We start from the raw sequence: 23,108 nt of genomic DNA, 5'->3' as shown, positions 1-23,108 counted from the left end.
AAAAAAAAAAAAAAAAGGCCGGGCGCGGTGGCTCAAGCTTGTAATCCCAGCACTTTGGGAGGCCGAGACGGGCGGATCACGAGGTCAGGAGATCGAGACCATCCTGGCTAACACGGTGAAACCCCGTCTCTACTAAAAAAAATACAAAAAACTAGCTGGGCGATGTGGCGCGGGTGCCTGTAGTCCCAGCTACTCGGGAGGCTGAGGCAGGAGAATGGCGTGAACCCGGGAGGCGGAGCTTGCAGTGAGCTGAGATCCGGCCACTGCACTCCAGCCTGGGCGACAGAGCGAGACTCCTTCTCAAAAAAAAAAAAAAAATTGCATATATAAAATATTAGCTTAGAATTATTACTTTTGTTCATACATTCCCCTTGTATGTGCTGTAACTCACTAAGCATTTTGGAGATAGTGTCTTTGTTATTATGAGAGGCACTTTTGAGTCACTTCACTTCTAACTCAATTATTTTAGATTAAACATATTTTGTTGTCATTTTTGTGACAGGGTTTCACTCTGTTGCCCAAGCTGGAGCACAGTGGCATGATCACAGTTCACTGCAGCCTCTGCCTCCCGGTACAAGTGATTCTCGTGCCTCAGCCTCCCAAGTAGCTGGGACTATAGGCGCCCACCACCATGCCTGGCTAATTTTTGTATTTTTAGTAGAGAAGGGGTTTTACTATGTTGGCCAGTCTGGTCTTGAACTCCTGACCTCAAGTGATCCACTTGCCTTGGCCTCCAAAGTGCTGGGATTACAGGTGTTGAGCCACCACGCCAGGCGCAAAATTCAGATTTACACAACAGAGGCAAATCAGAGATGATGTCCAGTGCCGTCAGTCAGAACCTGGAGGCTGTTTTCTTCATTGAGGTTTTGAAAGGTAAAACATGCCCAAGGTAAAAACCAAAATACTACAAAAGGGTTTGCAATAGAAAGAGCTTCTCTCCCTTCCCTGGCCCTCAGCCATCCTGCTCCCTCCCTGAAAGCAACCGTTGTTTCATTTCTACATTCTTCCAGAAATGTTCCAAATGTGAGTGCACACACGATTGTGAGGGCTTCCCTTGCACCCGTTTTATTAATGTGGTCACCTCCTGCATATGAACTGCTTCCTCACTTGCTCTTTCTCTTCAAGTCTTTTTGTTTGTTTGTTTTTTTGAGACAGGCTCTGACTCTGTCACCCAGGCTGGAGTGCAGTGGCGCCATCATAGCTCACTGCAGCCTCAACCTCCCAAGCTCAAGCAGTCTCCTGTCTCAGTAGCTGGTCCCGTAGGAGTACACCACCACACCCACCTAGTTTTTCACTTTTTGTGGAGGTGAGATCTCAGATCTCACCGTGTTACCCAGGCCGGTCTCACACTCCACACTCCTGGGCTCCAGTGATCCTCCCACTTATGCCTCCGAAAGTGCTGGGATTACAGGCATGAGCCACCATGCCCGACCTAAGTTTCTTGGCAGTAGTTCCATATCAGTGTGTAGAAAGTGATGTCATTCTGGGCGTGGTGGCCCATGCCTGTAATCCCAGCACTTTGGGAGGCTGAGACAGGCGGACCACCAGAGGTCAGGAGTTCAAGATCAGTCTGGCCAACATGGTGAGACCTTGTCTCTACTAAAAATACAAAAATTAGCCAGGCATGGCGGCAGGTGCCTGTAATCCCAGCTACTCGGGAAGCTGAGGCAGGGGAATTGCTTGAACCCAGGAGGCGGAGGTTGCAGTGAGGCAAGATCGCACCACTGCACTCCAGCCTGGGTGACAGAGCAAGACCCTGTCTCAAAAAAAAAAGAAAAAGAAAGTGAATCCCTCACGTATCCAGTATTAGAAAGGAAAGTTTGGTAAACTCCAGTGTACCAAGCTGAGCTGTGTGTGTGTTTTCTAAAAATGGTTTCACGCTATCCATACTTCTTTTTCCACATGACGTCGTATCTGGGAGAGCCTCTGCACACCATGTGGATCTGCCGTGCGTCTCCGGAGGGTGTGATTCTGGGTGGTGGACCCGGCCCTTTCCCAGCTGGGGGCTGCTGTCTGCTCCGCAGGCAGGACCCTGGGAAGTGTCCGTGTACACGTGGCACTGTGGACTCATGTGAGCCTTTCTGAAGGACGCGTTTCCAGAACTAGGACTGCTAGTGCAAAGAGCAAGCACATTTTATTCATGCTTCCGGGAGGTCTTAGCACACCCCTCTCGAGCGGAGCCTGTGGGCAGTGCACTGGCTGGGGGGCGTGCTGAAGGCCAGGCCGGCTTCCTCACTGCCGGGAGATGGGCACCATGAGCCCTGCAGAGTCACACTCCCCTGTGCAGGGCATTCTGGGAAATGTTGAAATCAAAAGGGGTGGGAGAGTCCCCTTTTGATTTGTGTCTGTCTCTCTTTCTCTTTGTCTCTCTCTCTGTTTCTCTATTTTGGATCTAAAGCTTTTAATTTGCCTAGAGAATATACTTCCCTGATATTGACAGACCCAGCATTACCCTAGACCTGGAATTCCAATCTGGGGAGGAATATGACCTGACAGGGAAGAAATCTGGCCCTGCTCTTGCCCTTCCTTTGTTAAAATCCCAAGGCTGGCAGCTGAGAAAGAGAAAAAGGAAACCTAGTCGTTAAAACCCTCAGGAACCCAAGACATCTTATTTCTTCCCCAGGTTCAAAGACTCTTTTTCTTTCTTGCATTACAGAATGAAGAATTCCAGGCATCAGCTTTTATTAAGCTAATTTTTATTATTTTTATTGTTATAACACATGATTATGTTTAAGTAAATTCAGACAGTTCAGAAGGATAGCAGATAAAAGGGAAAAGTCCTATTTTTCTACCTAATAAGATTCCTACCTCCCAGAGGTTATCATGGTTCCTAATTTCTTCCAGAAATTGTTATCTGCAGACAGAAGCATATTTTTAAATCCAATGTGGCTGTTCCCCACACCATACGTGTTTTTTCCTGCCATCTCTGATATACACGTGACAGTCAAGCTTGGCAGTGGCGTGGGTAGGCTCTGCAGCCTGGCGGCCTTGATTTGAATCCTGACTCCTTCACTCACAGGCTGTGTGACTTGGGACAAGTGGCTAAACTCCTCTGTACCTTAATAGCCTCATCCTTGAGATGGGATACCAATAGTCCTTAACACATATGGCAGTGGTGGGGATCAAATGAATTTATAAGCTGGGCACAGTGGCTCATGCCTGTAATCCCAGGAGTTTGGGACCAGCCTGGGCAACATAGTGGGACCCCATCTTTACAAAAAAGTTAGCTGGGTGTAGTGGCATGCGCCTGTAGTCCTAGCTACTTGGGAGGCCGGGGTAGGAGGGTTACTCGAGCCCAGGAGGTTGAGGCTGCAGCGAGCTGTGATCACAGCACTGCATTCTAGCCTGGGCGACAGAGGAGGCTCTGACTCAAAAAAAAAAAAAAGAAATCCCCCGCCACCCACACACAAATGACTACATATATGTTCCAAGGGAAACCCAGGCCTTGCTCTGGTATGGTTCACATTCTGCTGGGTAGACTGACAATAGGCAAAGACGCAGGTCTGGTCACGGTGGCTCACGCCTGTAATCCCAGCACTTTGGGAGGCCGAGGCCGGGGGATCACCTGAGGTCAGGAGTTCGAGACCAGCCTGACCAACATGGAGAAACCCCGTCTCTACTAAAAGTACAAAAATTAACTGGACGTGGTGGCGGATGCCTGTAATCCCTGCTACTCTGGAGGCTGAGGCAGGAGAATAGCTTGAACCCAGGAGTCAGAGGTTTCAGTGAGCTGAGATCACGGCACTCCAGCCTAGGCGACAGGGAAAACTCTGTCTCAAGCAAAAAAAAAAAAAGCTTCTCCCCTCACACAGGGGCTCCGTCTCTGTGCATGTGTTCAGCGTGGGCCTCTCCCACTGGCTGCCAACTCGGTGCTCACGGCCGTGTCCCCGGCACCTGGGACAGGACAGCACAGCAGGCTCTGTGTGGTTCCCAGGAAACGTTTGTGGAAGAAGGGAATGGATCCAAGCCCCTCTCTGCCACACGTTCGCTGGGTGAAGGAGAGAAGGCTGTGGCTATGCGTCCCGTGGGAGCCGGCCCTCTTGAATCCTAACAGCTTTGAAAAGTGGCTTGAGCCGGGCGCGGTGGCTCAAGCCTGTAATCCCAGCACTTTGGGAGGCCGAGACAGGCGGATCACGAGGTCAGGAGATCGAGACCATCCTGGCTAACCCGGTGAAACCCCGTCTCTACTAAAAAATACAGAAAACTAGCCGGGCGAGGTGGCGGGCGCCTGTAGTCCCAGCTACTCGGGAGGCTGAGGCAGGAGGATGGCATAAACCCGGGAGGTGGAGCTTGCAGTGAGCTGAGATCCGGCCACTGCACTACAGCCTGGACCACAGAGGGAGACTCGGCATCGAAAAAAAAAAAAAAAAAAGAAAAGTGGCTTGAGCCTCCCTGGCACCCCTCTGACCCTGACGCTCTCATTTTCCAGGCAGGTGGACACGAACACCAAAAACGTCTTTGGACAACCGAGGTTGAGGGCATCCCTCCGAGACCTCCGGTCGCCACGTAAGAACTACAAATCCACCATCGAGGATGACCTGAAGAAACTCATCATCATGGACAACCTGGGGCCAGAGCAGGAGAGAGACGCAGGAGTACGTAGCGCCCCATCCCCAGCTCCCGACCCCCAGCTTCCAGTGGGATCTCAGATCCGGGTGGGCAGGGAGAAGGACTGTGCTCCCCGCGGTCCCATCGTGCCCCCAGCTTTCAGCATCTGCCAGTCCTGTTGAGGGGTGTGGGCTCGTGGCTGGGAGTGAGGGCAGTGCATTAGTCTGGGATGGAATCTCAGGATGAGCCCAGGCAGGCACACAGGAATCTACCCCATACCGAGAACCTCGTACAACTGGAGGGACCTGGGCCTCGTGCCCTCCTCCTCCAGCCCAGGATAGAAACAGCCACATCCGCCCAAACCACAGGGACTGAGTGGAGCAGGGGCTCCCAGGGGAAGTTCAGGCTCTTGTTACTCAGGGACGGGGGTGGAAAGAACAGTGGGCGCCAGGGAACCTCCATGGCACCTGCTTCCCTTCCCCTCCCAGCCAGGCCTGCCCTGCTCATCCTCACTGCCAGGCAGGAGCTGTTTTGTGGGAGCCGAGGTGGACCCCAGCCTCCCCAGGGTTGGGTCCCACCAGCCACAGCTGGGGGAAGAGCACATCAGCCCAGCACTACCCAGTGGGGTCCCAGCACTGACTCTTGTGGGTCCAGGTTGCCTCCCACCACCTTCCCCAATCCGTCAGGCTTTGATCACCAGCCCTTACCCAGAGCTGGAGGGTGGGGTTGGAGAGCAGGAGTCCCCAGGGGGAAATGGGAGCGCTTTGGTCAGAAAGGAGGCAGAAGGCCGAGGTGGTGGCTCACACCTGTAATCCCAATACTTTGGGTGGCCAAGGTGAGAGGATCACTTGAGCCCAGGAGTTTTAAGACCAGCCTGGGCAGTATAATGAGACCCCCATCTCTATAAAAAAATCTAAAAATTAGCCAAGTGTGGTGGCACACACCTGTGGTCCCAGCTACTTACCTGGGAAGCTGAGATAGGAGGATCGCTGAAGCCCAGGAGGTCGAGGTTGTAGTAAGCTGAGATCACCCCATTACACTCCAGCTTGGGTGACAGAGTGACACCCTGTCTCTAAAAAAAAAAAAGAAAGAATCCCAGCACTTTGGGAGGCCGAGACGGGCGGATCGCGAGGTCAGGAGATCGAGACCATCCTGGCTAACGCAGTGAAACCCCGTCTCTACTAAAAAATACAAAAAACTAGCCGGGCGAGGTAGCGGGCGCCTGTAGTCCCAGTACTCGGGAGGCTGAGGCAGGAGAATGGCGTAAACCCGGGAGGCGGAGCTTGCAGTGAGCTGAGATCCGGCCATTGCACTCCAGCCTGGGGGACAGAGCGAGACTCCGTCTCAAAAAAAAAAAAAAAAGAAAGAAAGAAAGAAAAATCAGGCAGGAATGGATGCTGGGTCGGTAAGGACTCGCCACCGATGTCCTGGAGGGGAAGATGCCTCTGAGAACCCTGGCTACGAGCCAGTCCATGACCTCCCCCAACATCCCACCCACCCCCACAGCAGTCACCACAGAAGGGCCTGCAGCGCACACTGTCGGACGAGAGCCTGTGCAGCGGGCGCCGGGAGCCCAGCTTCGCCAGCCCCGCCGGCCTAGAGCCAGGGCTCCCCAGCGACGTGCTCTTCACCAGCACCTGCGCCTTCCCGTCCAGCACGCTGCCTGCACGCCGCCAGCACCAGCACCCCCACCCGCCCGGCGGCCCCGGCGCCACCCCTGCCACTGGCAGTGGCTTCCCCGAGAAGAAATGTGAGCCCGGGCCCCCTGGGACTGGCGCGGTATTTACCCCAAGGTTGGGAGGTGGGGATGCCTGAGCAGGGGCTCACCTGGAGGTCAAAGGCTAGAGGTCATCAGTGTCGGGGCCATCTCGGAGGAATGGGATTCGCAGGAACTTCGGAGGGCCTAATGGTGGGGCACCAGCTGTCACCCAAGGAGCAAGGATTGTTGGCCAAGCATCAGAGGGTCACCTGGGAGTCAGGAGCACCCAAGAATTGGAGTCACCTGAGACCAGAGAGGAAGTCCACCCTCAGGGTACAGGCCTGGGGAATGGGGCTGCCTAGCTGCTGCCCCAGCACCCCCCCACCCTCCCACCCGTTCCAGCACCAAGCGGTTTGCTTCATGAGCATTTTATTTGCTTCCCTGACTCCCCCTATGTTTGCCACACTTGGGGGCGGTGCATGGTGTGACTTGTCCACTCCTTAATCACCCAGCAAATATTTACCAAGCATTCCCCTTAAACAGGTACTGCGCACACCACCCCCATCAAAAGCCACGAGCCAGCTGGGGTTGGCCATGCCCCAGATGCACCCTGTGACCCCTTATCCACCCCCTAAGCCCCCCACAACTGAAAGACAGTACGTAAGTTTGCACCATGCGCACTGGGTGGCAAACCTGGTCTGGAGGGACATGAGGCTGTTTAGGGTCCATAGTCCCCCTACTTAGTACTAGCGATGAGGAGCTTGGGGCAGAGCGCTGGCGTGCCACTGCGTGTGGGGTGCCCCTGACCTTTCTGAGTGTGTTACATTGTACACAGCATCTGCACACTTACTCTCTCAAATCCAAGCACATCTCAAATTCAGGGGCATGTGTTACCCCAAGGGTCTCAGCTGAGGGGCTGTGCCTGCCTGTGCCATCTGTACAGAGCCTCTTGTGAGCTGTGGGGGATGGGGTGGAGGAGACTCTGCGACTTTTATGAAGGGCGGTCTGTCTCCCCCGTTAAAATTCCCCCGCAGACTGGGCACAGTGGCTCATGCCTCCCAGCACTTTGGGAGGCCGAGGCAGGCAGATCACTTGAGGTCAGGAGTTCGAGACCAGCCTGGCCAACGTGGTGAAACCCCGTCTCTACTAAAGATACAAAAATTAGCTGGACATGGTGGTGGGTGCCTGTAATCCCAGCTACTCAGGAAGCTGAGGCAGGAGAATCGCTTGAACCCAGGAGGCAGAGGTTGCAGTGAGCTGAGATCAAGCCACTGCACTCCAGCCTGGGTGACAGAGCCAGACTCCATCTCAAAAAAAAAAAAAAAAAATTCCCCTGCAGCTCCCTGTTGCCTTGGCGTTTGCATTTGTACTCCTTGCCCTGGTGGTGTGGGGCGCCCACCTCTGCTCCTCCACCTCGCAGAGCCTTCCTTTTGATCACTCAGCACATCAGACCTTCCCTGCTCAGGGCATCCTGCATGGCTGTTCCCTCTGCCCGCCATGCTCTTCCCTCAGTCGTCTTCTGGGTCACTCTTGTCCTTCAGGGCTGGCTCCATTCCTGCTCTTTCCTGGAAGGCTCCTCTAAGCCCTGGGCTGGGTCCCTGCCCCCATCTCAATTCCAGAGCTTCTCTGCCCTCCTCTGTGCTCCCTTCCTGCAGTGCCTGCTGTGGGCGGGGCGCTACTCCAGGTGCCAGGATGCGGCCCTGAGCAAGGCAGAGCACACCCCTGCCCTCACGGGGCTGCCCACTCCAGTGGAAATTTCCCTGCTCCCCAGGCTTCCCTCCACGTTCCTTCCTCGGCCTCTCCTCCTTGCTGCTCTGTTTCTGCCTAAGGCAGGGCTGGTCACAAAGTAGACGTTCAGCCACTGCAAAGGAAGGGGACAGCAGCCACCGCAGAAAGGTGGTGACAGAGGACACAGGCACAGACTCCACAGGTTGATCTGAATTCCTCCAGCTTGCTGTACCTCATTCTTTCTGTCTTGGCTCAGATGCCCCCTCCTCCAGGAAGCCCTCCCTCCCCCTACCAGGCTGAGTCAGGCACCTCCACGGGCCCCGTCGCCCCCTCCCGGGTTTCTCTCACCCCCTCCGTCCCCCCTCACTGCCCTGTATCCCCATCACCATCCTGAGCTGTCACTAGATGAGAATATGTCTGTCTCTACCCCAGTACCGGGGGCCCCCCAAAGACAGGGCCTGGGGTTGTCTCCATCACTGCTGTGACCCCAGCTCAGGGCCCTCTGCCTCACATAACACACACATACCCTTCTTTGTCCATCTGACTCCCCCACACCCCTGAGCTGGGGAGAGTCCCGTCTGGCCCCAGTGTGGCCAGGGACCCTGGACCTCTCCGTTTCTCCAGTGCCTGCTCCAGAGCCCTTCCCAGGCCCCATCCCAGATGGAGAGACATGGGCATTCCTGGGCTGGGCTTCACTAACCACGTGCCCTCCACACCAAGGAGCCTGTCACACGGTGCTGCTGATGCCCTGCTCAGCAATGACAGCCACTCCCATGGCTCCCACTAGCTGAGCAGTGAGATGCCAGCAGGCTGGAGGCACAGAACAAGGAGGCCAGGGGAAGAGCAAGGAGGCCCAGGGCGGAGCAAGGAGGTCAAGGGCAGAGCATGGTCAAGGGCGGAGCAAGGAGGTCAAGGGCAGAGCATGGAGGTCAAGGGTGGAGCAAGGAGGCCAAGGGCAGAGCGTGGAGGTCAAGGGCAGAGCATGGAGGTCAAGGGTGGAGCAAAGAGGCCAAGGGCGGAGCGAGGAGGCCAAGGGCGGAGCATGGAGGTCAAGGGCAGAGCAAGGAGGCCAAGGGCGGAGCATGGAGGTCAAGAGTGGAGCAAAGAGGTCAGGGGCGGAGCATGGAGGTCAAGGGCAGACCAAGGAGGTCAAGGGTGGGGCATGGAGGTCAAGGGTGAGCAAGGAGGCCAAGAATGGAGCATGGAGGTCAAGGGCAGAGCAAGGAGGTTAAGGGCAGAGCATGGAGGTCAAGGGTGGAGCAAGGAGGCTAAGGGTGGGGCATTGAGGTCAAGGGCAGAGCACGGAGGTCAAGGGCAGAGCAAGAAGGCCAAGGGTGGAATGTGGAGGTCTGGGGCGGAGAACGGAGGCCAAGAGCAGAGCATGGAGGTCAAGGGCGGAGCAAGGAGGCTGAGGGCAGAACAAGGAGGTCAAGGGCAGAGCATGGAGGCCAAGGGCCGAGGATGGAGGCTGAGGGCGGAGCAAGGAGGCCGAGGGCGGAGCATGGAGGCCAAGGACTCGTTCATTCACCCATTCAGCCAGCACTTACTGCACACCACATATCACAGAGCTGGACGGCCTGAGTTTATGTCCCACGTCTTCCACTCCAGATATAATCTCTCTGTGCCTCAGTTTCTTTGACTGTAAAATGAAAAAGTAGTGCCCACATCCCTAGGTAGAAAGAATCAAACAAGTGAATATATGGAAAGCACATAGCATACACCTCATACGTAGTCAGCACCGAGAAGTACCAGCTGGAAGCCATGCGAGCCCAGGCAAGGCAGCGCCTCGCTCGGGTCTCAGTTTTCCTCCTCCATGCGCGGAGATCGCGACACCCCTGCCCCCGCCAGGCTCACGGTGAGACTGCGAGATGATCCCCTGGGCCCTGCACAGAGGAGGTGCCAGGAACACAGAGCAGACTGGGCCCATGGTTGGGCTCTGACGATTCCCAGCTAAGGGCCCTCAGGCCTGTCTCCTGGTCTCTCTGTACCTGCCTATCCTCCTCTGTCCTTGTCCCTTAGAGGCTTCAGGGAGTCACGGAGCCCCAGGCCAGAGCTTGAGCCTGGTGCCGGGGACTCTCGATAGCCGTAGCAGGTGCGAGAGCAGTGCTGGCGCCGTTGCTTCTCACCTCCAACCCCTGAGATGTCACAGGCCTCTCCTCTGCTCAGTGTATTATACCTGAACACCCCCCCACGGCAACCCCACCGCGTGTAAACACTGTCCATACACTGGCGATTCTGATTACAGGTGCAGCTGGGACTCTATTTGTTGCCAGCTCCTGTGGCCAGCCCCCGTCCCACCGTCTCCTTGGGGTGTCCAGGGCCAACTCCACTAAGCACCTCCAGAAACAGATTTCTGATCCCCCACCCGAGCCTTCCTGATCAGAGCTGCAATCCTGGCCCTTCTCTTTGTTTCACAGCCATATCCATCCCTCAGGAAATCCTACTGGCTGCCCCTGAAAAGTAGGCCCAGAATCTGCCCCTGGGTCCTACCATGGCCCCACCCTGGTCCTGCGCAGTGTCACTGTCTCTCTTGTGGGTCATGGTTACAGCTCCTACCTGCTCCCTGCCTCCCCCAAAATGCCCCCACATGCACACAGTCCATCCCCCACATGCACCCAGAGGGAGCCTTCCAGGGCTCCATTGCACTCAGGGTGAGAACACAGTTGCCATTGGGGCCCACAGGACCCGCATGGTGCGGCCGTGTTGCCTCTGTCCTCGCCTCCTGCTGCTTCCTCCCTTGCTCACCCTCACCCAGCCATAGGGGCCGCCTCCGTGTTCCTTAAACCTTCCAGGCACACTCCTGCCTCAGGGATTTAGCACTGGCTGTTCCGTCTGCCTGGAATGTTCCTCCCCCAGGTGTCCCCCGGCGCACTCCCTCCTCCCCGTCAGAGTTTTGTCCAGATGACATCTCTGCCAGGCCTGGCCCAGCACCTTGTTTAAAGTCAGGCCTCCGTAGACTCCAGCGCTCCCAGACCCCTTACCCTGCTGGAGGTTGTCCCGGACACATAGTGTCTCTGCATAAGCAATGGAATGTCTTCATGTGTATGTGTCCCCCGCGTTGTCATGCTCAACCACTGCCATCTCCACCCTCCCCATCCAGCCACCATCTCTGCCTCGGAGCTCTCGCTGGCTGATGGGCGGGACCGCCCCCTGCGGCGCCTGGACCCCGGGATGATGCCCCTGCCTGACACGGCTGCTGGCCTCGAGTGGTCCAGCCTGGTGAACGCAGCCAAGGCATACGAAGGTAGGCGCCTTCCACCCAGTCCCGCCGGGCCCCCACGCCCTCCTCTGTTCTAGAGGGAGTTATGGAGGGCCTCGTGGCTTTGCAGGGATACCCACTCAGGTTCCAGAATCAGGGAGCGGGGTTCGAGTCCTGCCCCATCACTTGTTTACCATGCAGCCCTGGGCAAGTGTCTTCATCTCTTTGATGCGAGTTACCATGTTGACCGACAAGTAAAAGTCACCATGCTTGAGGCTGCCATGACAATTACACAAAACACCACATGGAAAATACGTGAGGCCAAGCATAGTGGTTCACACCTGTAATCCCAGCACTCTGAGAGTCTGAGGCAAGAGGATCACTTGAGGCCAGGAGTTTGAGACCAGCCTGGGCCACATAGTAAGACCCAGTCTCTACAAAAGAGAAAAACATAAGTGACACATGGCGGTGCACACCTGTAGTCCCAGCCACTCTGGAGGCTGAGGCAGGAGGATCACTTGAGCCCAGGAAAGGGAGGCTGTGTGGTGAGCTGTGATCACACCAATGCACTCCAGCCTGGGCGACAGTGCAAGACCCCGTGTCTGGGGGGAAAAAAAGAAAAAAGTCTGTGTCCCTGAGGACATTTGGGTTTTCAGCCCCAGATTTGGGAGCCCGAAGAGGGAATAAAGACTTTCAGTGCCCTGAGGGTCCTGCCAAGACCTTGATTCTGGGTCGGGGGTTCCCCATACCAGGCCTGCAGAGATCCTCACTCCCTGGGTTCCCTGGAGCAGTGGACAGGGTTTGTTCTGCCACCCAGGGCCCTTTATGTGCTGGGAGTCCATGGGGACAGGGGGCCGGGCAGCTGGCGGCATCTCCTCTCTCATGTGGGTCTCCAGGCATCCTGGGGCCAGGACGGCCGGTTCCGGGATAGTGGGAAGTGACGAAGGCCTCAGGTCTCTCCCTGGAGACCCAGATGCCATCAGCGGTTGTAGTGTTGTCTGCAGAAGGCAGAGCCGCCCAGACGCCGACCCTACCAACCATAGGCCACAGGAAAGGGCTTGGGCAGCCAAAGCCCCTACCCACTCCCAGCTGCTCCATGCACCTGGCATGCCTGGGGGCTGTGCAGCCCATGTGAGAAAGCGGAAGGAGCCTGGCTGGTGGCACTGATTTCTCTCCCAGGCTGTGCGTCACAGTCGCCTAGGGAGCTTTTTCCTTCCTTATAAAATTAATAGATGAACCACAGAAGGTTATGGGGGAGGGGTGGCGTAGCAGAAAGACCCGGGAGGAAGCGGTGCCTCCCCGGGAGCCGGAAAGGGGCTGGCAGGGAGTGCAGGTCAGAGTGGTTTCAGCCTGCCGGGAGGTGCGGGGTTTTTAATGAAGATATATAGGTTTTCCCATGCAATTCACATGAGTGGAAAAGGCTAAAGGAATTCTCGTTAACTTTGGTAGGTGTGTTCATAGCATAGTAGTTTTCTTCCCCCCAAAAAAAAAAAATATATATATATATATATGTTTTATCCACTAGAGCTACTTAGTGAAGTTTCTACAGATGAAATACAAAGATGTCTGGAATTTGATTTAAAATATTCCAGGTTGGGTGCAGTGGTTCACACCTGTAACCCCAACACTTTGGGAGGTCAAGGTGGGAGGATGGCTTAAGGCCGGGAATTCAACCAGCCTGGACAACATAGCGAGACCCCGTCACTACAAAAAATTTTATTTTACTTATTTATTTTTTAGAGTCTCACTCGGTCACCCAGGCTGGAGTTCAGTGGCATGATCTTGGCTCACTGCAGCCTCCACCTCTCAGGTTCAAGCGATTCTCCTGCCTCAGCCTCCTGAGTAGCTGGGATTATAGGCGCTAATTTTAAAATTCTCCAGGCGTGGTATTACACACCTGTAGTCCAAGCTCCTTGGGAGGTTGAAGCAGGAGGATTGCTGGAGCCCAGGAGTTCTAGACTGGAGTGTGCTGTTCCGATCCGGTGTCTTCACTAAACTCAGTATCAATATGGTGACCTCCAGGGAGCCAGGGACCACCAGGTTTCCTAAGGACAGGTGTACTGGCCCAGGTCAGAAATGGAGCAGGTCAGAACTCCCGTGCTGATCAGTAATGGACTCAGGCCTGTGAAGAGCCACTGCACTCCAGCATGGGCAACATCACAAGACCCTGTCTCTTAAAACACAGATGTCAAAGTGAATATACATTAAATCCAAGATAGAAAAATATAACTATAAAGGGTATTATTCAGAGAATCGGAGAACATTTGCAGATGACTGTATATTAGAGAATATCGTGGCCAGGCGTGGTGGCTCATGCCTGTAATCCAGCACTTTGGGAGGCCAAGGCGGGCAGATCACCTGAGGTCAGGAGTTCGAGACCAGCCTGACCAACATGGAGAAACCCCATCTCTACTAAAAATATAAAATTAGCTGGGTGTGGTGGCGCAGGCCTGTAATCCCAGCTACTTGGGAGACTGAGACAGGAGAATCGCTTGAACCCAGGAGGCGGAGGTTGCAGTGAGCCAAGATCGCACCATTGCACTCCAGCCTGGGCAACAAGAGTAAAACTCTGTCTCAAAAAAAAAAAAAAAAAAAAAAGTAAATGGGCAAAATGTTACCAATGGGTGGTGCCAGGGAAGGAGTGTTGGGGTTTTTACTGTGCTATTCTTGCGGCACAGAAATGGAAGTTGGGGAGCTGCTTGCCTCTGGGGCTCGCCCTCGGCCCTGCCCCTGGCGGTGCCACCCTCGACACACGGCACACTGGGATGCCTTCATGTTTTTAACACCCCCGAGGAGTCCATTGTCTGGCTGTTCGTAGCTCACTAAACCAGCCACTATTGGAGGACACTGGGGCGGTGGCCAGCTGTTGCCATTACAGGAAGAAAATCCAACAGTCACATTTGGAAACGCAGACGGCTCAGGTACCCCCAGTGCCAGTCACATGTCCAAGGCGGAACCCGGGAATCTTCACTTTCACTGGCAACCCCGTGCGATTTCTTTTCTCTCTTCAATATGCATGATGTGATCTGTCTCACTTCTCTTTTTGCTTTTGAAATCTTCCCGGCTTCCTCCGAAGGAAAGCGAATCGTATAACGAATCCCCGTGGACCTGGCGCCAGCCTGTCCACTTTGGACCCCTTTTTTCCTACTTTGTACTTGTGGACCAAAGCCAGTCATTTATGTTGAGAGCATGCCAGGTTCAGAATCCAGTCGGATGCTGCCTCGCACTCTCATCTAACTGCCTTCTCCGGCCCTTGTATTTTGTATGAACTAGTCATTGGATCAAAAGCCTCGATCGGAATCAGGATGGGATTTTGTGTTCTTGTTTTGTGTGTTCATTTGCTCGGTGTTTTGGCAAGAATCTATCCAAGTGCCGATGCAGTCTTTCCCAAGAGAGATGGGAAGTGTCGTGGAGGTTTGCAGGGAGAGGCATCGTCCATCAATTGAGGGAGAAGCTGGGAGCCTTACTGACCCTCTCCTCCTCCTCCCTCCCTGGCAGTGCAAAGAGCCGTCTCACTCTTCTCTCTGAACGACCCGGCCCTGAGCCCGGACATCCCGCCTGCACACAGTCCTGTCCACAGCCACCTGAGCCTGGAGAGGGGACCCCCGACCCCCAGGACCACCCCTACCATGAGGTGAGCTTTCCCTGGGAACACCCGGGTTCATACCAGCGGCAGGTCTGTGCAGTGGAAGAGGCTCACCCAGAGAGAGGCAGCCCCTGCGGGTCACCCCCACCACTCTTCGGGCAGAAGCTGATATAGCAGCCGCTCCCCTCTCCTAACAGAGTTGGAAGTCGTTACGCTGCACCTGTCTATGCACTGGGGATCCACAGTGACTAAGACAGACTCTGCCCAGTCCCAACAGATCTCCCGGTCCAGCGGAGACAACACTGAAATCAGTACACACACAGTTGTTTCACTTCCAACTTGGAAAACTGCTAAGCAGGCCGGGCACGGTGGCTCACACCTGTAATCCCAGCACTTTGGGAGGCCAAGGTGGGTGGGTCACTTGAGGTCAGGAATTCAAGACGAACCTGGCCAACGTGGTGAAACCCCGTCTCTACTAAAAATACAAAAATTAGCCAGGTGTGGTGGCGGGCGCCTGTAATCCCAGCTACTCGAGAGGCTGAGGCAGGAGAATCACTTGAATCCAGGAGGCGGGCGTTGCAGTGAGCCGAGATCACGCCACTGCACTCCAGCCTGGGCCTCAGAGCAAGACTCCATCTCAAAAAAAGAAAAAAAGAAAGGAAAGCTGCTCAGCAGTGTCTCCCAATCCCCCAGCCCTGTGCCTCTCGCCAGCCCCGTCGCTGCCAGTCTCCCGCCTATCTGCTCCTTCGTCTCCTCCTCTGCAGGTTCCTAAACCTCACAGACTTCTGCCTCATACTCAGCCTTCCCAGCCTCCCTGCCAGGTGCTGTGCTGGGCTATCTGAGGACCCAGTGGCAATTGAGGCCAGGCCTGGCCCTCAGGAGGCTTCACGGGGGAAGGAAGAGGACGGGGACAGATCTCTCACATTTGTCATCTCACGCGTGGCTTCTCACATTCAGCACAGCATATTTGACTGCACTCACTTGGCAGAAAACAAAATTAAAAAGAGGCAGAGAGAATGTAAATGGCACATTCTGCCTGTACATGGATTTAAATAGTGCATTTCACACTCGTCTGCACACCTCACGGTGCAGGGTTCTATATACAACCATCCGTGCACTGTACTTCATGGGCAGTGGGAGCAATTTTTGAGGGTAATTTTGACTTCTTGCTTTTCACACTCTGGCTTCAGAACTCAACCTCCACCACGAACGTAGGCCCCGCTGTAATTACAAGAAATCGGCAGTTCCAGATGGTGCTGCCAGGCTCAGGGGCAGGAGCAGCCTGGGCTGTGGGAAGCAGTGGGACCTGTGGCCCCTGGGCGGCACTCATGGAGTCCATTTGCCCCCATCTCCCTCTGCAGCTGCCGATTCCCAGGACTCAGCAGCAAGGTTGTAGGAAAGGGTGGGCGAGGCAGGAGGGCCAGCCCCCGACCGCCACCACCTGTGCACCCACAGCGTCCAACAGAGCCTCCTTCAGCCCCAACTCCAAGCGGGAAGGGGCTGTGCGTTCTCTGCAGCGGCCAGGCAGGCCCAGGGCTGGGAGGATCTGCAGAGGGGCAGCTACTGGCCGTGGGTCCCTGACTCAAATCCTAGCAGCAGCACGTGGGTGGGCGATACTGCCTGCATATCCTCCGCTGGCCAGCGGGTAACTGTGCAGCACATCCGAAGGCCACAGTGGGCAGAGGGGCTCTGTGAGATGAGCCGGGCAGCCTGGGGCTTGGTGCGGGTTGGCTGTCAGTGATGGGCACATGGTCAGCATCACTGACAGGACCGTTGTTGGTCCTGCCCACGAGGGCGGGCCCTTTTGACCATCTGTCCATTCTCGTGCTTCCTGTGCCTGGAGTGGTGCCTGGACCCGCCAGGTGCTCAGCAGGCATCTGTGGAGCGGGCTCTTTGTGTCCTGGAGGTACGAAGAAGGGGTGCTCCCTGAAGTCACATGCACGGCCCAGCCTCAGGGAAAACACACACTTCAGGGCGGGCGCCCACCCTTCCCCTGGCCTGGTGCTCCCAACACCTCATCCACATCCACCGAGGTGCCCCTGCTGGGTGGAGTATGCCGGTGGAGGGCTGGCTTCCTGCTTCCCCTGGGAGCTTCTCCTCGGGCTTCGCCAGAATGTCAGGGTTAAGGGGGCCCGTACCCCCAGGCTCCTCAGCTGTGGGCCAGAAGCCCTTCTCAGGGGCTGTGGGGCCTCAGGCTGACCTGGTCCCTGTCTTTCCAGTGAGGAGCCGCCCCTGGATCTGACAGGCAAGGTGTACCAGCTGGAGGTGATGCTGAAACAGCTGCACACTGACCTGCAGAAGGTAACACTGGGGGCCACGCCCTCTCCATCCCACTTCCCAGACACTGGGCAGGGTGGTCAGCAGGGATCAGGCACCTGCCTCGGCCATGCAGCACCCACCCCACCCCCACACCTCCTGTGCTTGAGTGCAGTCCTGGGTGAAGAGTAAACAGTGATAACACCCAAGGCTAGCAAGCACTCAGAGAAACTCCTCCATTCTTGGGGGGAGAGTAATCGGCCCAGGCTTTTCGGGGGGCAGTTGGACAACATTTATCAAAAATGTAATTGTGGCCAGGCGTGGTGGCTCATGCCTGTAATCCCAGCACTTTGGGAGGCCAAGGGGGGTGGGTTGCCTGAGATCAGGAGTTCAAGACCAGCCTGGCCAACATGGTGAAACCCCATCTCTATTAAAAAGTATAATAATTAGCCAGGTGTGGTGGTGGGCGCCTGTAATCCTAGCTACTTAGGAGGCTGAGGCAGGAGAATCACTTGAACCCGGGAAGGTGGAGATTGCAGTGAGCTGAGATCATGCCACTGGACTCCAGCCTGGGCAACAGAGCGAGACTCCGTCTCACAAAAAAGAAAAAAAAAAAATGTTGACCCAGTAATTCCACTTGTGGGAATTTATCCATGACAGCGTGAGTACAGAGATTGTGAACAAGGACGTTCATTGCCACACTATTGGCAATAAAAAATTGGAGCCAGCGTGGCTGTCCCTCAGCAGGAGAGCGGCGGTGTAAATTACAGGCGCCCATGCAGTGGGACAGCGTGCAGCCAATTAAAATAATCACAAATCTATATATTTACTAACACGCAAAAGAAATCCAGTAACTTACGTAAAAACCAAAGCGAGCTGCAGCACTGTTGCCTAGAACATCATCATACTTACTTATTTATTGTTTAACCACCACGGTTGAGAGGGCCATCTAGAAGGTGACAGTCAATTTGTTCTTTGGACTTGTCTCCATGGGGCGGGAGGATGAGGAGGAGACTGGCCAGGTGCGGTGGCTCACACCTCTAATCCCAGCACTTTGGGAGGCCGAGGCGGGTGGATCACCTGAGGTCAGGAGTTTGAGACCAGCCTGGCCAACATGGTGAAACCCCGTCTCTACTAAAAACACAAAATTAACCGGGCTTGATGGCGCACTCCTGTAATCCCAGCTACTTGGGAGGCTGAGGCAGGAGAATTGCTAGAACCTGGGAGGCAGAGGTTGCAGTGAGCCGAGGGCGACAAGAGCGAAACCCAGTCTCAAAAAAAAAAAAAGAAAAATGAGGAGGAGACTTTGATCTATTGTTTCTATACTTCTGGGTAAAAGTCAGAAAGGTGGCAGAGCATGTAACGCGTTAAGTCCTCGAGCTATGGAATCAAAGGGGCCCAGGTTCTGACCTCCGCCCCACCACATAATGCTGTGCGACCTAAGACAAGTCCCTGCCTCCGGGGCTACGTCCTCCTGGAAGAATGGGGTCTGCTCAGGCCACTCTGCCTCCATGTCTCAGCTCCCCACTTGCTGTGTGAGGCTGGGGTCGTCTTCCAGGAAACTGGGGATAGCGACAGTAGTAGTGATGGTGGGATGCGGTGGTCACAACAGTGCTGTTTGTCAGGCGGTGACTCCACCTCGGGCTGCATTCCAGGAGCATAGATGAGCTCCAGGCAACCCTCAGCCCCCTGGTAGGGTTGCGGGAACCGAGTGACTTGCCCAGGGTCCCTCGGTTGTGGAGAGGCAGAGTGGGATGTGCACCCCGGCCTGACCCGGCTCTAGTGGTCGGCTCCAAAGCACAGCCAGGCCAGGGTTCGCAGGCCCCAGGGAGCCATCGGCTGTTCCAGGAGCAGCCAAGCCCACCCGCCTGACACCAGCTTCCCACCCCACGCAGGAGAAGCAGGACAAGGTGGTGCTCCAGTCAGAGGTGGCCAGCCTGCGGCAGAACAACCAGCGGCTGCAGGAGGAGTCGCAGGCCGCCAGCGAGCAGCTGCGCAAGTTTGCAGAGATCTTCTGCAGGGAGAAGAAGGAGCTCTGAGGCGGGAGGGCCACCACCCGGCCTTTGCTCCTTCCCTGCAGGCCATGGCGCTGCTCGCCTCTCTCCCTCCACTCGGCTCCTAGCTGCCCGTGTGACCAAGATGACTCAGCCAGGGTCCTCCCCATGGACACAGGAACCCCAATGGCCTCACTAGGGCTGTGAGTCTGGGTCAGCACACGGCCCTCATGCCCGAGGGTAACGTGGTCTCAGGCCTCCCTCCGAGCTGCCCAGCTGTGGTCCCGGTGAGCTGGGCCGTGCTTACACCGCTTCCGGGCCTGTCCCGCTGTCCCCATCTAGCCTCTTCCTGGGACCAGCCCTCTGAAGCTGATGGGGACACAGAGAGGACCCAGTCCCCAGACCCCGCGGCTCCAGGAGGTCACAGAGCAGGTTTCTGCGCCATGCACAACGACGTTGCGGCTTGTGGGGCCGAGGCCCCTGCATGAAAAGTACAGCGTGAAAGCAACCTTTTCTTCCCCACATCCGGAGAGGTGAGGCCCGCGTGGACACAGACCGGGGCGCCTCGGTCCCTGGCGCGTGAGCTCCAAAAAGCACGAACATGATCCCCCCCCAACCCCCTCCTCCCAAACAGCTGCCAGGAGCACTTTCTTAGAGTTTAAATTATTTTCTTGGGGGCCTGAGGATAGAGAGAGGCAAGGCCAGCCTCCAGAGCCGATTTATTTGAGAGAGAAACTCTATTTGTACCTCCGGGACGGTTTATATGATCTTTTTCTATCAGCTCCTCTTCCACCAGAGGCCACTGCACCTGGGCTGGGGGTCCACAGGCCCCTCCCCCTTCCAGCTAACCAGGTCAGGCCGGGGCAGTGGAGCCACCACACAGCCGACTCTCTCCTCCTCCCGGCACGACCTGGCCCTGACCAGGAGCCTCGGCTTCTTCTGGGCTCCAGGAGGGGCTCCCGAAGCCCTCAGTACAGGGCTGGAGGAGAACAGCCTTCACCTCCTCCTCTGGTTTTTTCTTTCCTTTGCAAGTCTCCCAGCCCATCTCTCCGAACAGCGACCACCAGACCCCCTCACCATGCTCCCTGGGGAACACTGCCCCACGAACCCCACTGGACGCTGGTTCTCTAAAGGCAATAAGGGGCGGCCACGCCGGTGTGGTACCATGCTGTTCACCCAGGAAACCGTTTCTTTTTTTCCTTCTTTAAAAACAAACAGAAAAAGATATATATATATATATATTTATTTTTTCATGTAGAGTTGGCGCCAGAACAAGCCTATATGGCCACAGTCTGTGGATTCACCCCCCAACCTCAAGCTGAGGACCAAGGCGTGTCCCCCGTGGGCTGGGGGTCAGTGGGAGGACCAGAGGGAGGAAGTCAGGGCAGGCAGGCAGGCCGGTGCCCTTTTTGGGAGGCACCAGGCGGGGAGGAGTTGGCAGAGCAGGTCTGCCGTGAGCCAGCACCAGGCAACCCGGCCCTTGTCCAGGGACCCCTGCCACCTTCTGTCTGGGGTCAGGAACTTCAGGGAAGGGGGCTCCGGGGACTGCATAGGACGCAGGCACTCAGGGAGGTGCCGGTGTGGATGGGTGGGGGTGAGAGAAGAGGTTCTCATGGCGTCTCCTGTGATCAGCCTCTAGCCCCCTGGAGGAGGAACCCTCAGCGCTGCCCCTGCCCCCACCCTCACCCCCCACACCGAGAGTGAGGTGGGCGTGCCCCAGGCAGCGTCCTCAGCCCTGGCCAGCTACTGTGATGCCATCTTCTCCCCCATCCCCTTCTCTGGGGGGCCTTCCCATCCCCCATCCCCACCCCTTAGACCCTAATCGGGCCCCTTTTGTTTTCTTCAGTTGTCTCCTCCCATCTTCAGATCATTCGAATCATTTTGGGGACTTAATCATGTACATGGACAAGTGTAAATTATGATTTTTGGTTTTGTTTTGTGTTATTTTTTAAGGATTTCTGCAAAAACAGATCTATTTAATTTGAGGTTGGTGTTCTATCCGATGGCTAAAGATAGCAGCAGGTTTTGTTTTTTTTTTTCATATGTTGATTTTTTCATTTGGATTTTTTATTGTTATTCTTTATTGTCTTTTCTTTTCCCCCCATCCCTGTCTTGAGATTTTCTGGCATGTTTCTGGAGGTTTCAAAGGAAATAAATGTTTCATAGAAATAGCTTGTGTGTTCACTTCTGGAGCAGCTGCCTGGAGTTGCTGACAGGAGGGTGTGGTCCCGCATCGGCCCCTCCTCCTGCTCCCGTCCCCAAGTCCCCCACACCATGACCACCACACACGCGTCCTAAGAACCAGGGGCACCTGCCTTGCTAACTTCTTTTCCTGGGAATCCAAAGGACAGAAATCCAACACTCAGAATGTGAAATGTCCTTAAGTTCAAAAGAGTGAAATTCTGCCTCAGAGGTACTGGAGGCCTGAAGGCCAGACCTGGCTCAGCTGGTTGTGTTGGGTCTTAGAAATATTGGCCAACTTTTAATCTGGACATTCAGCCAGGCGCTGTGGCTCATGCCTGTAATCCCCGCACTTTTTGAGAGGCTGAAGCAGGAGGATTGCTTGAGCCCAGGAATTCAAAACCAGCCTGGACAACATAGCAAGATCCTGCCTCCAAAAAAAAATTTTTTTTTTAAATTTTTTGAGACAGAGACTCTTTCTGTCACCCATGCTGGAGTGCAGTGGTGCAATCTCAGTTCACTGCAACCTCCGCATCCTAGGTTCAAGTGATTCTCTTGCCTTAGCCTCCCGAGTAGCCGGGATCACAGGCACCCAGCTAATTTTTGTATGTTTGTAGAGACGAGATCTCACCATGTTGGCCAGGCTGGTCTCGAACTCCTGACCTCAAGTGATCTGCCCACCTCACCCTCCCAAAGTGCTGGATTACAGGTGTGAGCTGCTGTGCCCGTGCCTGGCTTAACTTTTTTTTTTTTTTTTAATGGAGATTGCACATGAAGAAGGCCAGGTTTCCAGCTTGGTTGATCTTTCCTTTGCTGCAAGACTCACAAGGGGCCCCTGTCTCCTTTGGTCCCCGCCACATGGCTGCATTTGGGACACTGTCCCTCTTCAGTCTGTAGAGGTGGGAGGAGACCCCCACTGCCAGTTGCCAAGTGAATGCTTTGGGGGTAGGAAGCAGCCCCTCATCGCCGCAGATCTGCATCTGGCCTGATGAACATTTGCATTTTGGGAATCCGGATCAAACTGATTTCGGAATCAGGAAATTCCTCCTGAAAATCCCGAAGTGCAGCGCCTTGAGGGAAGCCTAGACTCCTGATGGGGCTGGCCAGGTGGGGTCTCTCTGCCCCCCTTACCCATGTACCTGTCATGGAGTTTCACATCCCTGAGCTAAAACCCAGTGCTTCTCTGACTCAGACCCTGCCCCCTCCAAAAAATGTCTTTTTCCAAAAGGCGTGGGGCTGGCATCCGGAGGAGCAGGACCAGCCATTCCCACGTCTCCTAAAAATTCTGGAGTTCTCCAGACACTCTCCCAGTCTCCGCCCTCCTCCTCGACGCCCCGTCCTCAACCCGCACTGCCCTCCCCCCGCCACCAGGCGAAGGGGGCGGGAAGCCTGGGAACAGGCTGTTCTCACATCCTCTCCTGGCGCCGGAGCCACGCCAGCTGCTTCCAGCACCCCACAACTCGCACACACGCCAGCCCCTGGTCGCGCCCGAACTGTGCTTTGAGGCCTGGCCCTTCCCTTCGTGTCCCAGTTTCTAGCTTCCTCTGCCCGTCTCGGACCTCCCTGTCTCTCCTCCCCAATCTTTCTGGGTCCCTCATACCTCTGGCTCTCTCTGCAGATTGTTCTGCTGTTCCCCTAAATTCTGTCTTCTCCTCCTCTCCCCTGCTACCTGCGTCTCTCCCCCTCTCTGCCTGTTGTCCTGGGACTTTGCCTGTCCCTGATCCCAAGTCTCTCTCTCCACCCACAATGTGGCTCCTCTGTCTCCCCTCCTGGAGGACCTTTCCCTAAATCTGCTGCTGCTCTTCCCCAATCACCATCCTCCTCCTCCTCCTCCCGCCTCTCCCAGCATGTCAGCCATTCTTTATTACTGTTATTCCCTCTCCCACTAAACCTCCTTCTCACCCCTGCTCCCTTCCT

The 23,108-nt window shown here is 55.5% G+C and overlaps 1 protein-coding gene across 2 annotated transcripts in view; it reads left to right on the top strand.

The window, feature by feature from the left end:
* Window positions 1-21,180, top strand: part of SIPA1L3 (signal induced proliferation associated 1 like 3) — a 308,788-nt gene extending 287,608 nt beyond the window's left edge. For both annotated transcript variants that reach the window (XM_025368227.1, XM_025368228.1), the window contains exons 17-22: window positions 4,430-4,595; window positions 6,055-6,298; window positions 11,076-11,219; window positions 14,673-14,808; window positions 16,980-17,061; window positions 18,912-21,180. In XM_025368227.1, the coding sequence (XP_025224012.1) occupies window positions 4,430-4,595; window positions 6,055-6,298; window positions 11,076-11,219; window positions 14,673-14,808; window positions 16,980-17,061; window positions 18,912-19,055 (916 nt within the window). In that variant the 3' untranslated portion in view covers window positions 19,056-21,180. The remainder of the gene's footprint in view (window positions 1-4,429; window positions 4,596-6,054; window positions 6,299-11,075; window positions 11,220-14,672; window positions 14,809-16,979; window positions 17,062-18,911) is intronic.
* The last annotated feature ends 1,928 nt before the right edge of the window (window positions 21,181-23,108 follow it).

The sequence above is a fragment of the Theropithecus gelada genome, chromosome 19, assembly GCF_003255815.1.
Source record: "Theropithecus gelada isolate Dixy chromosome 19, Tgel_1.0, whole genome shotgun sequence".
Taxonomy (NCBI): domain Eukaryota; kingdom Metazoa; phylum Chordata; class Mammalia; order Primates; family Cercopithecidae; genus Theropithecus; species Theropithecus gelada.
Note: the sequence above shows the minus strand (reverse complement) of the source record. Positions and strands in the feature narration are given on the sequence as shown.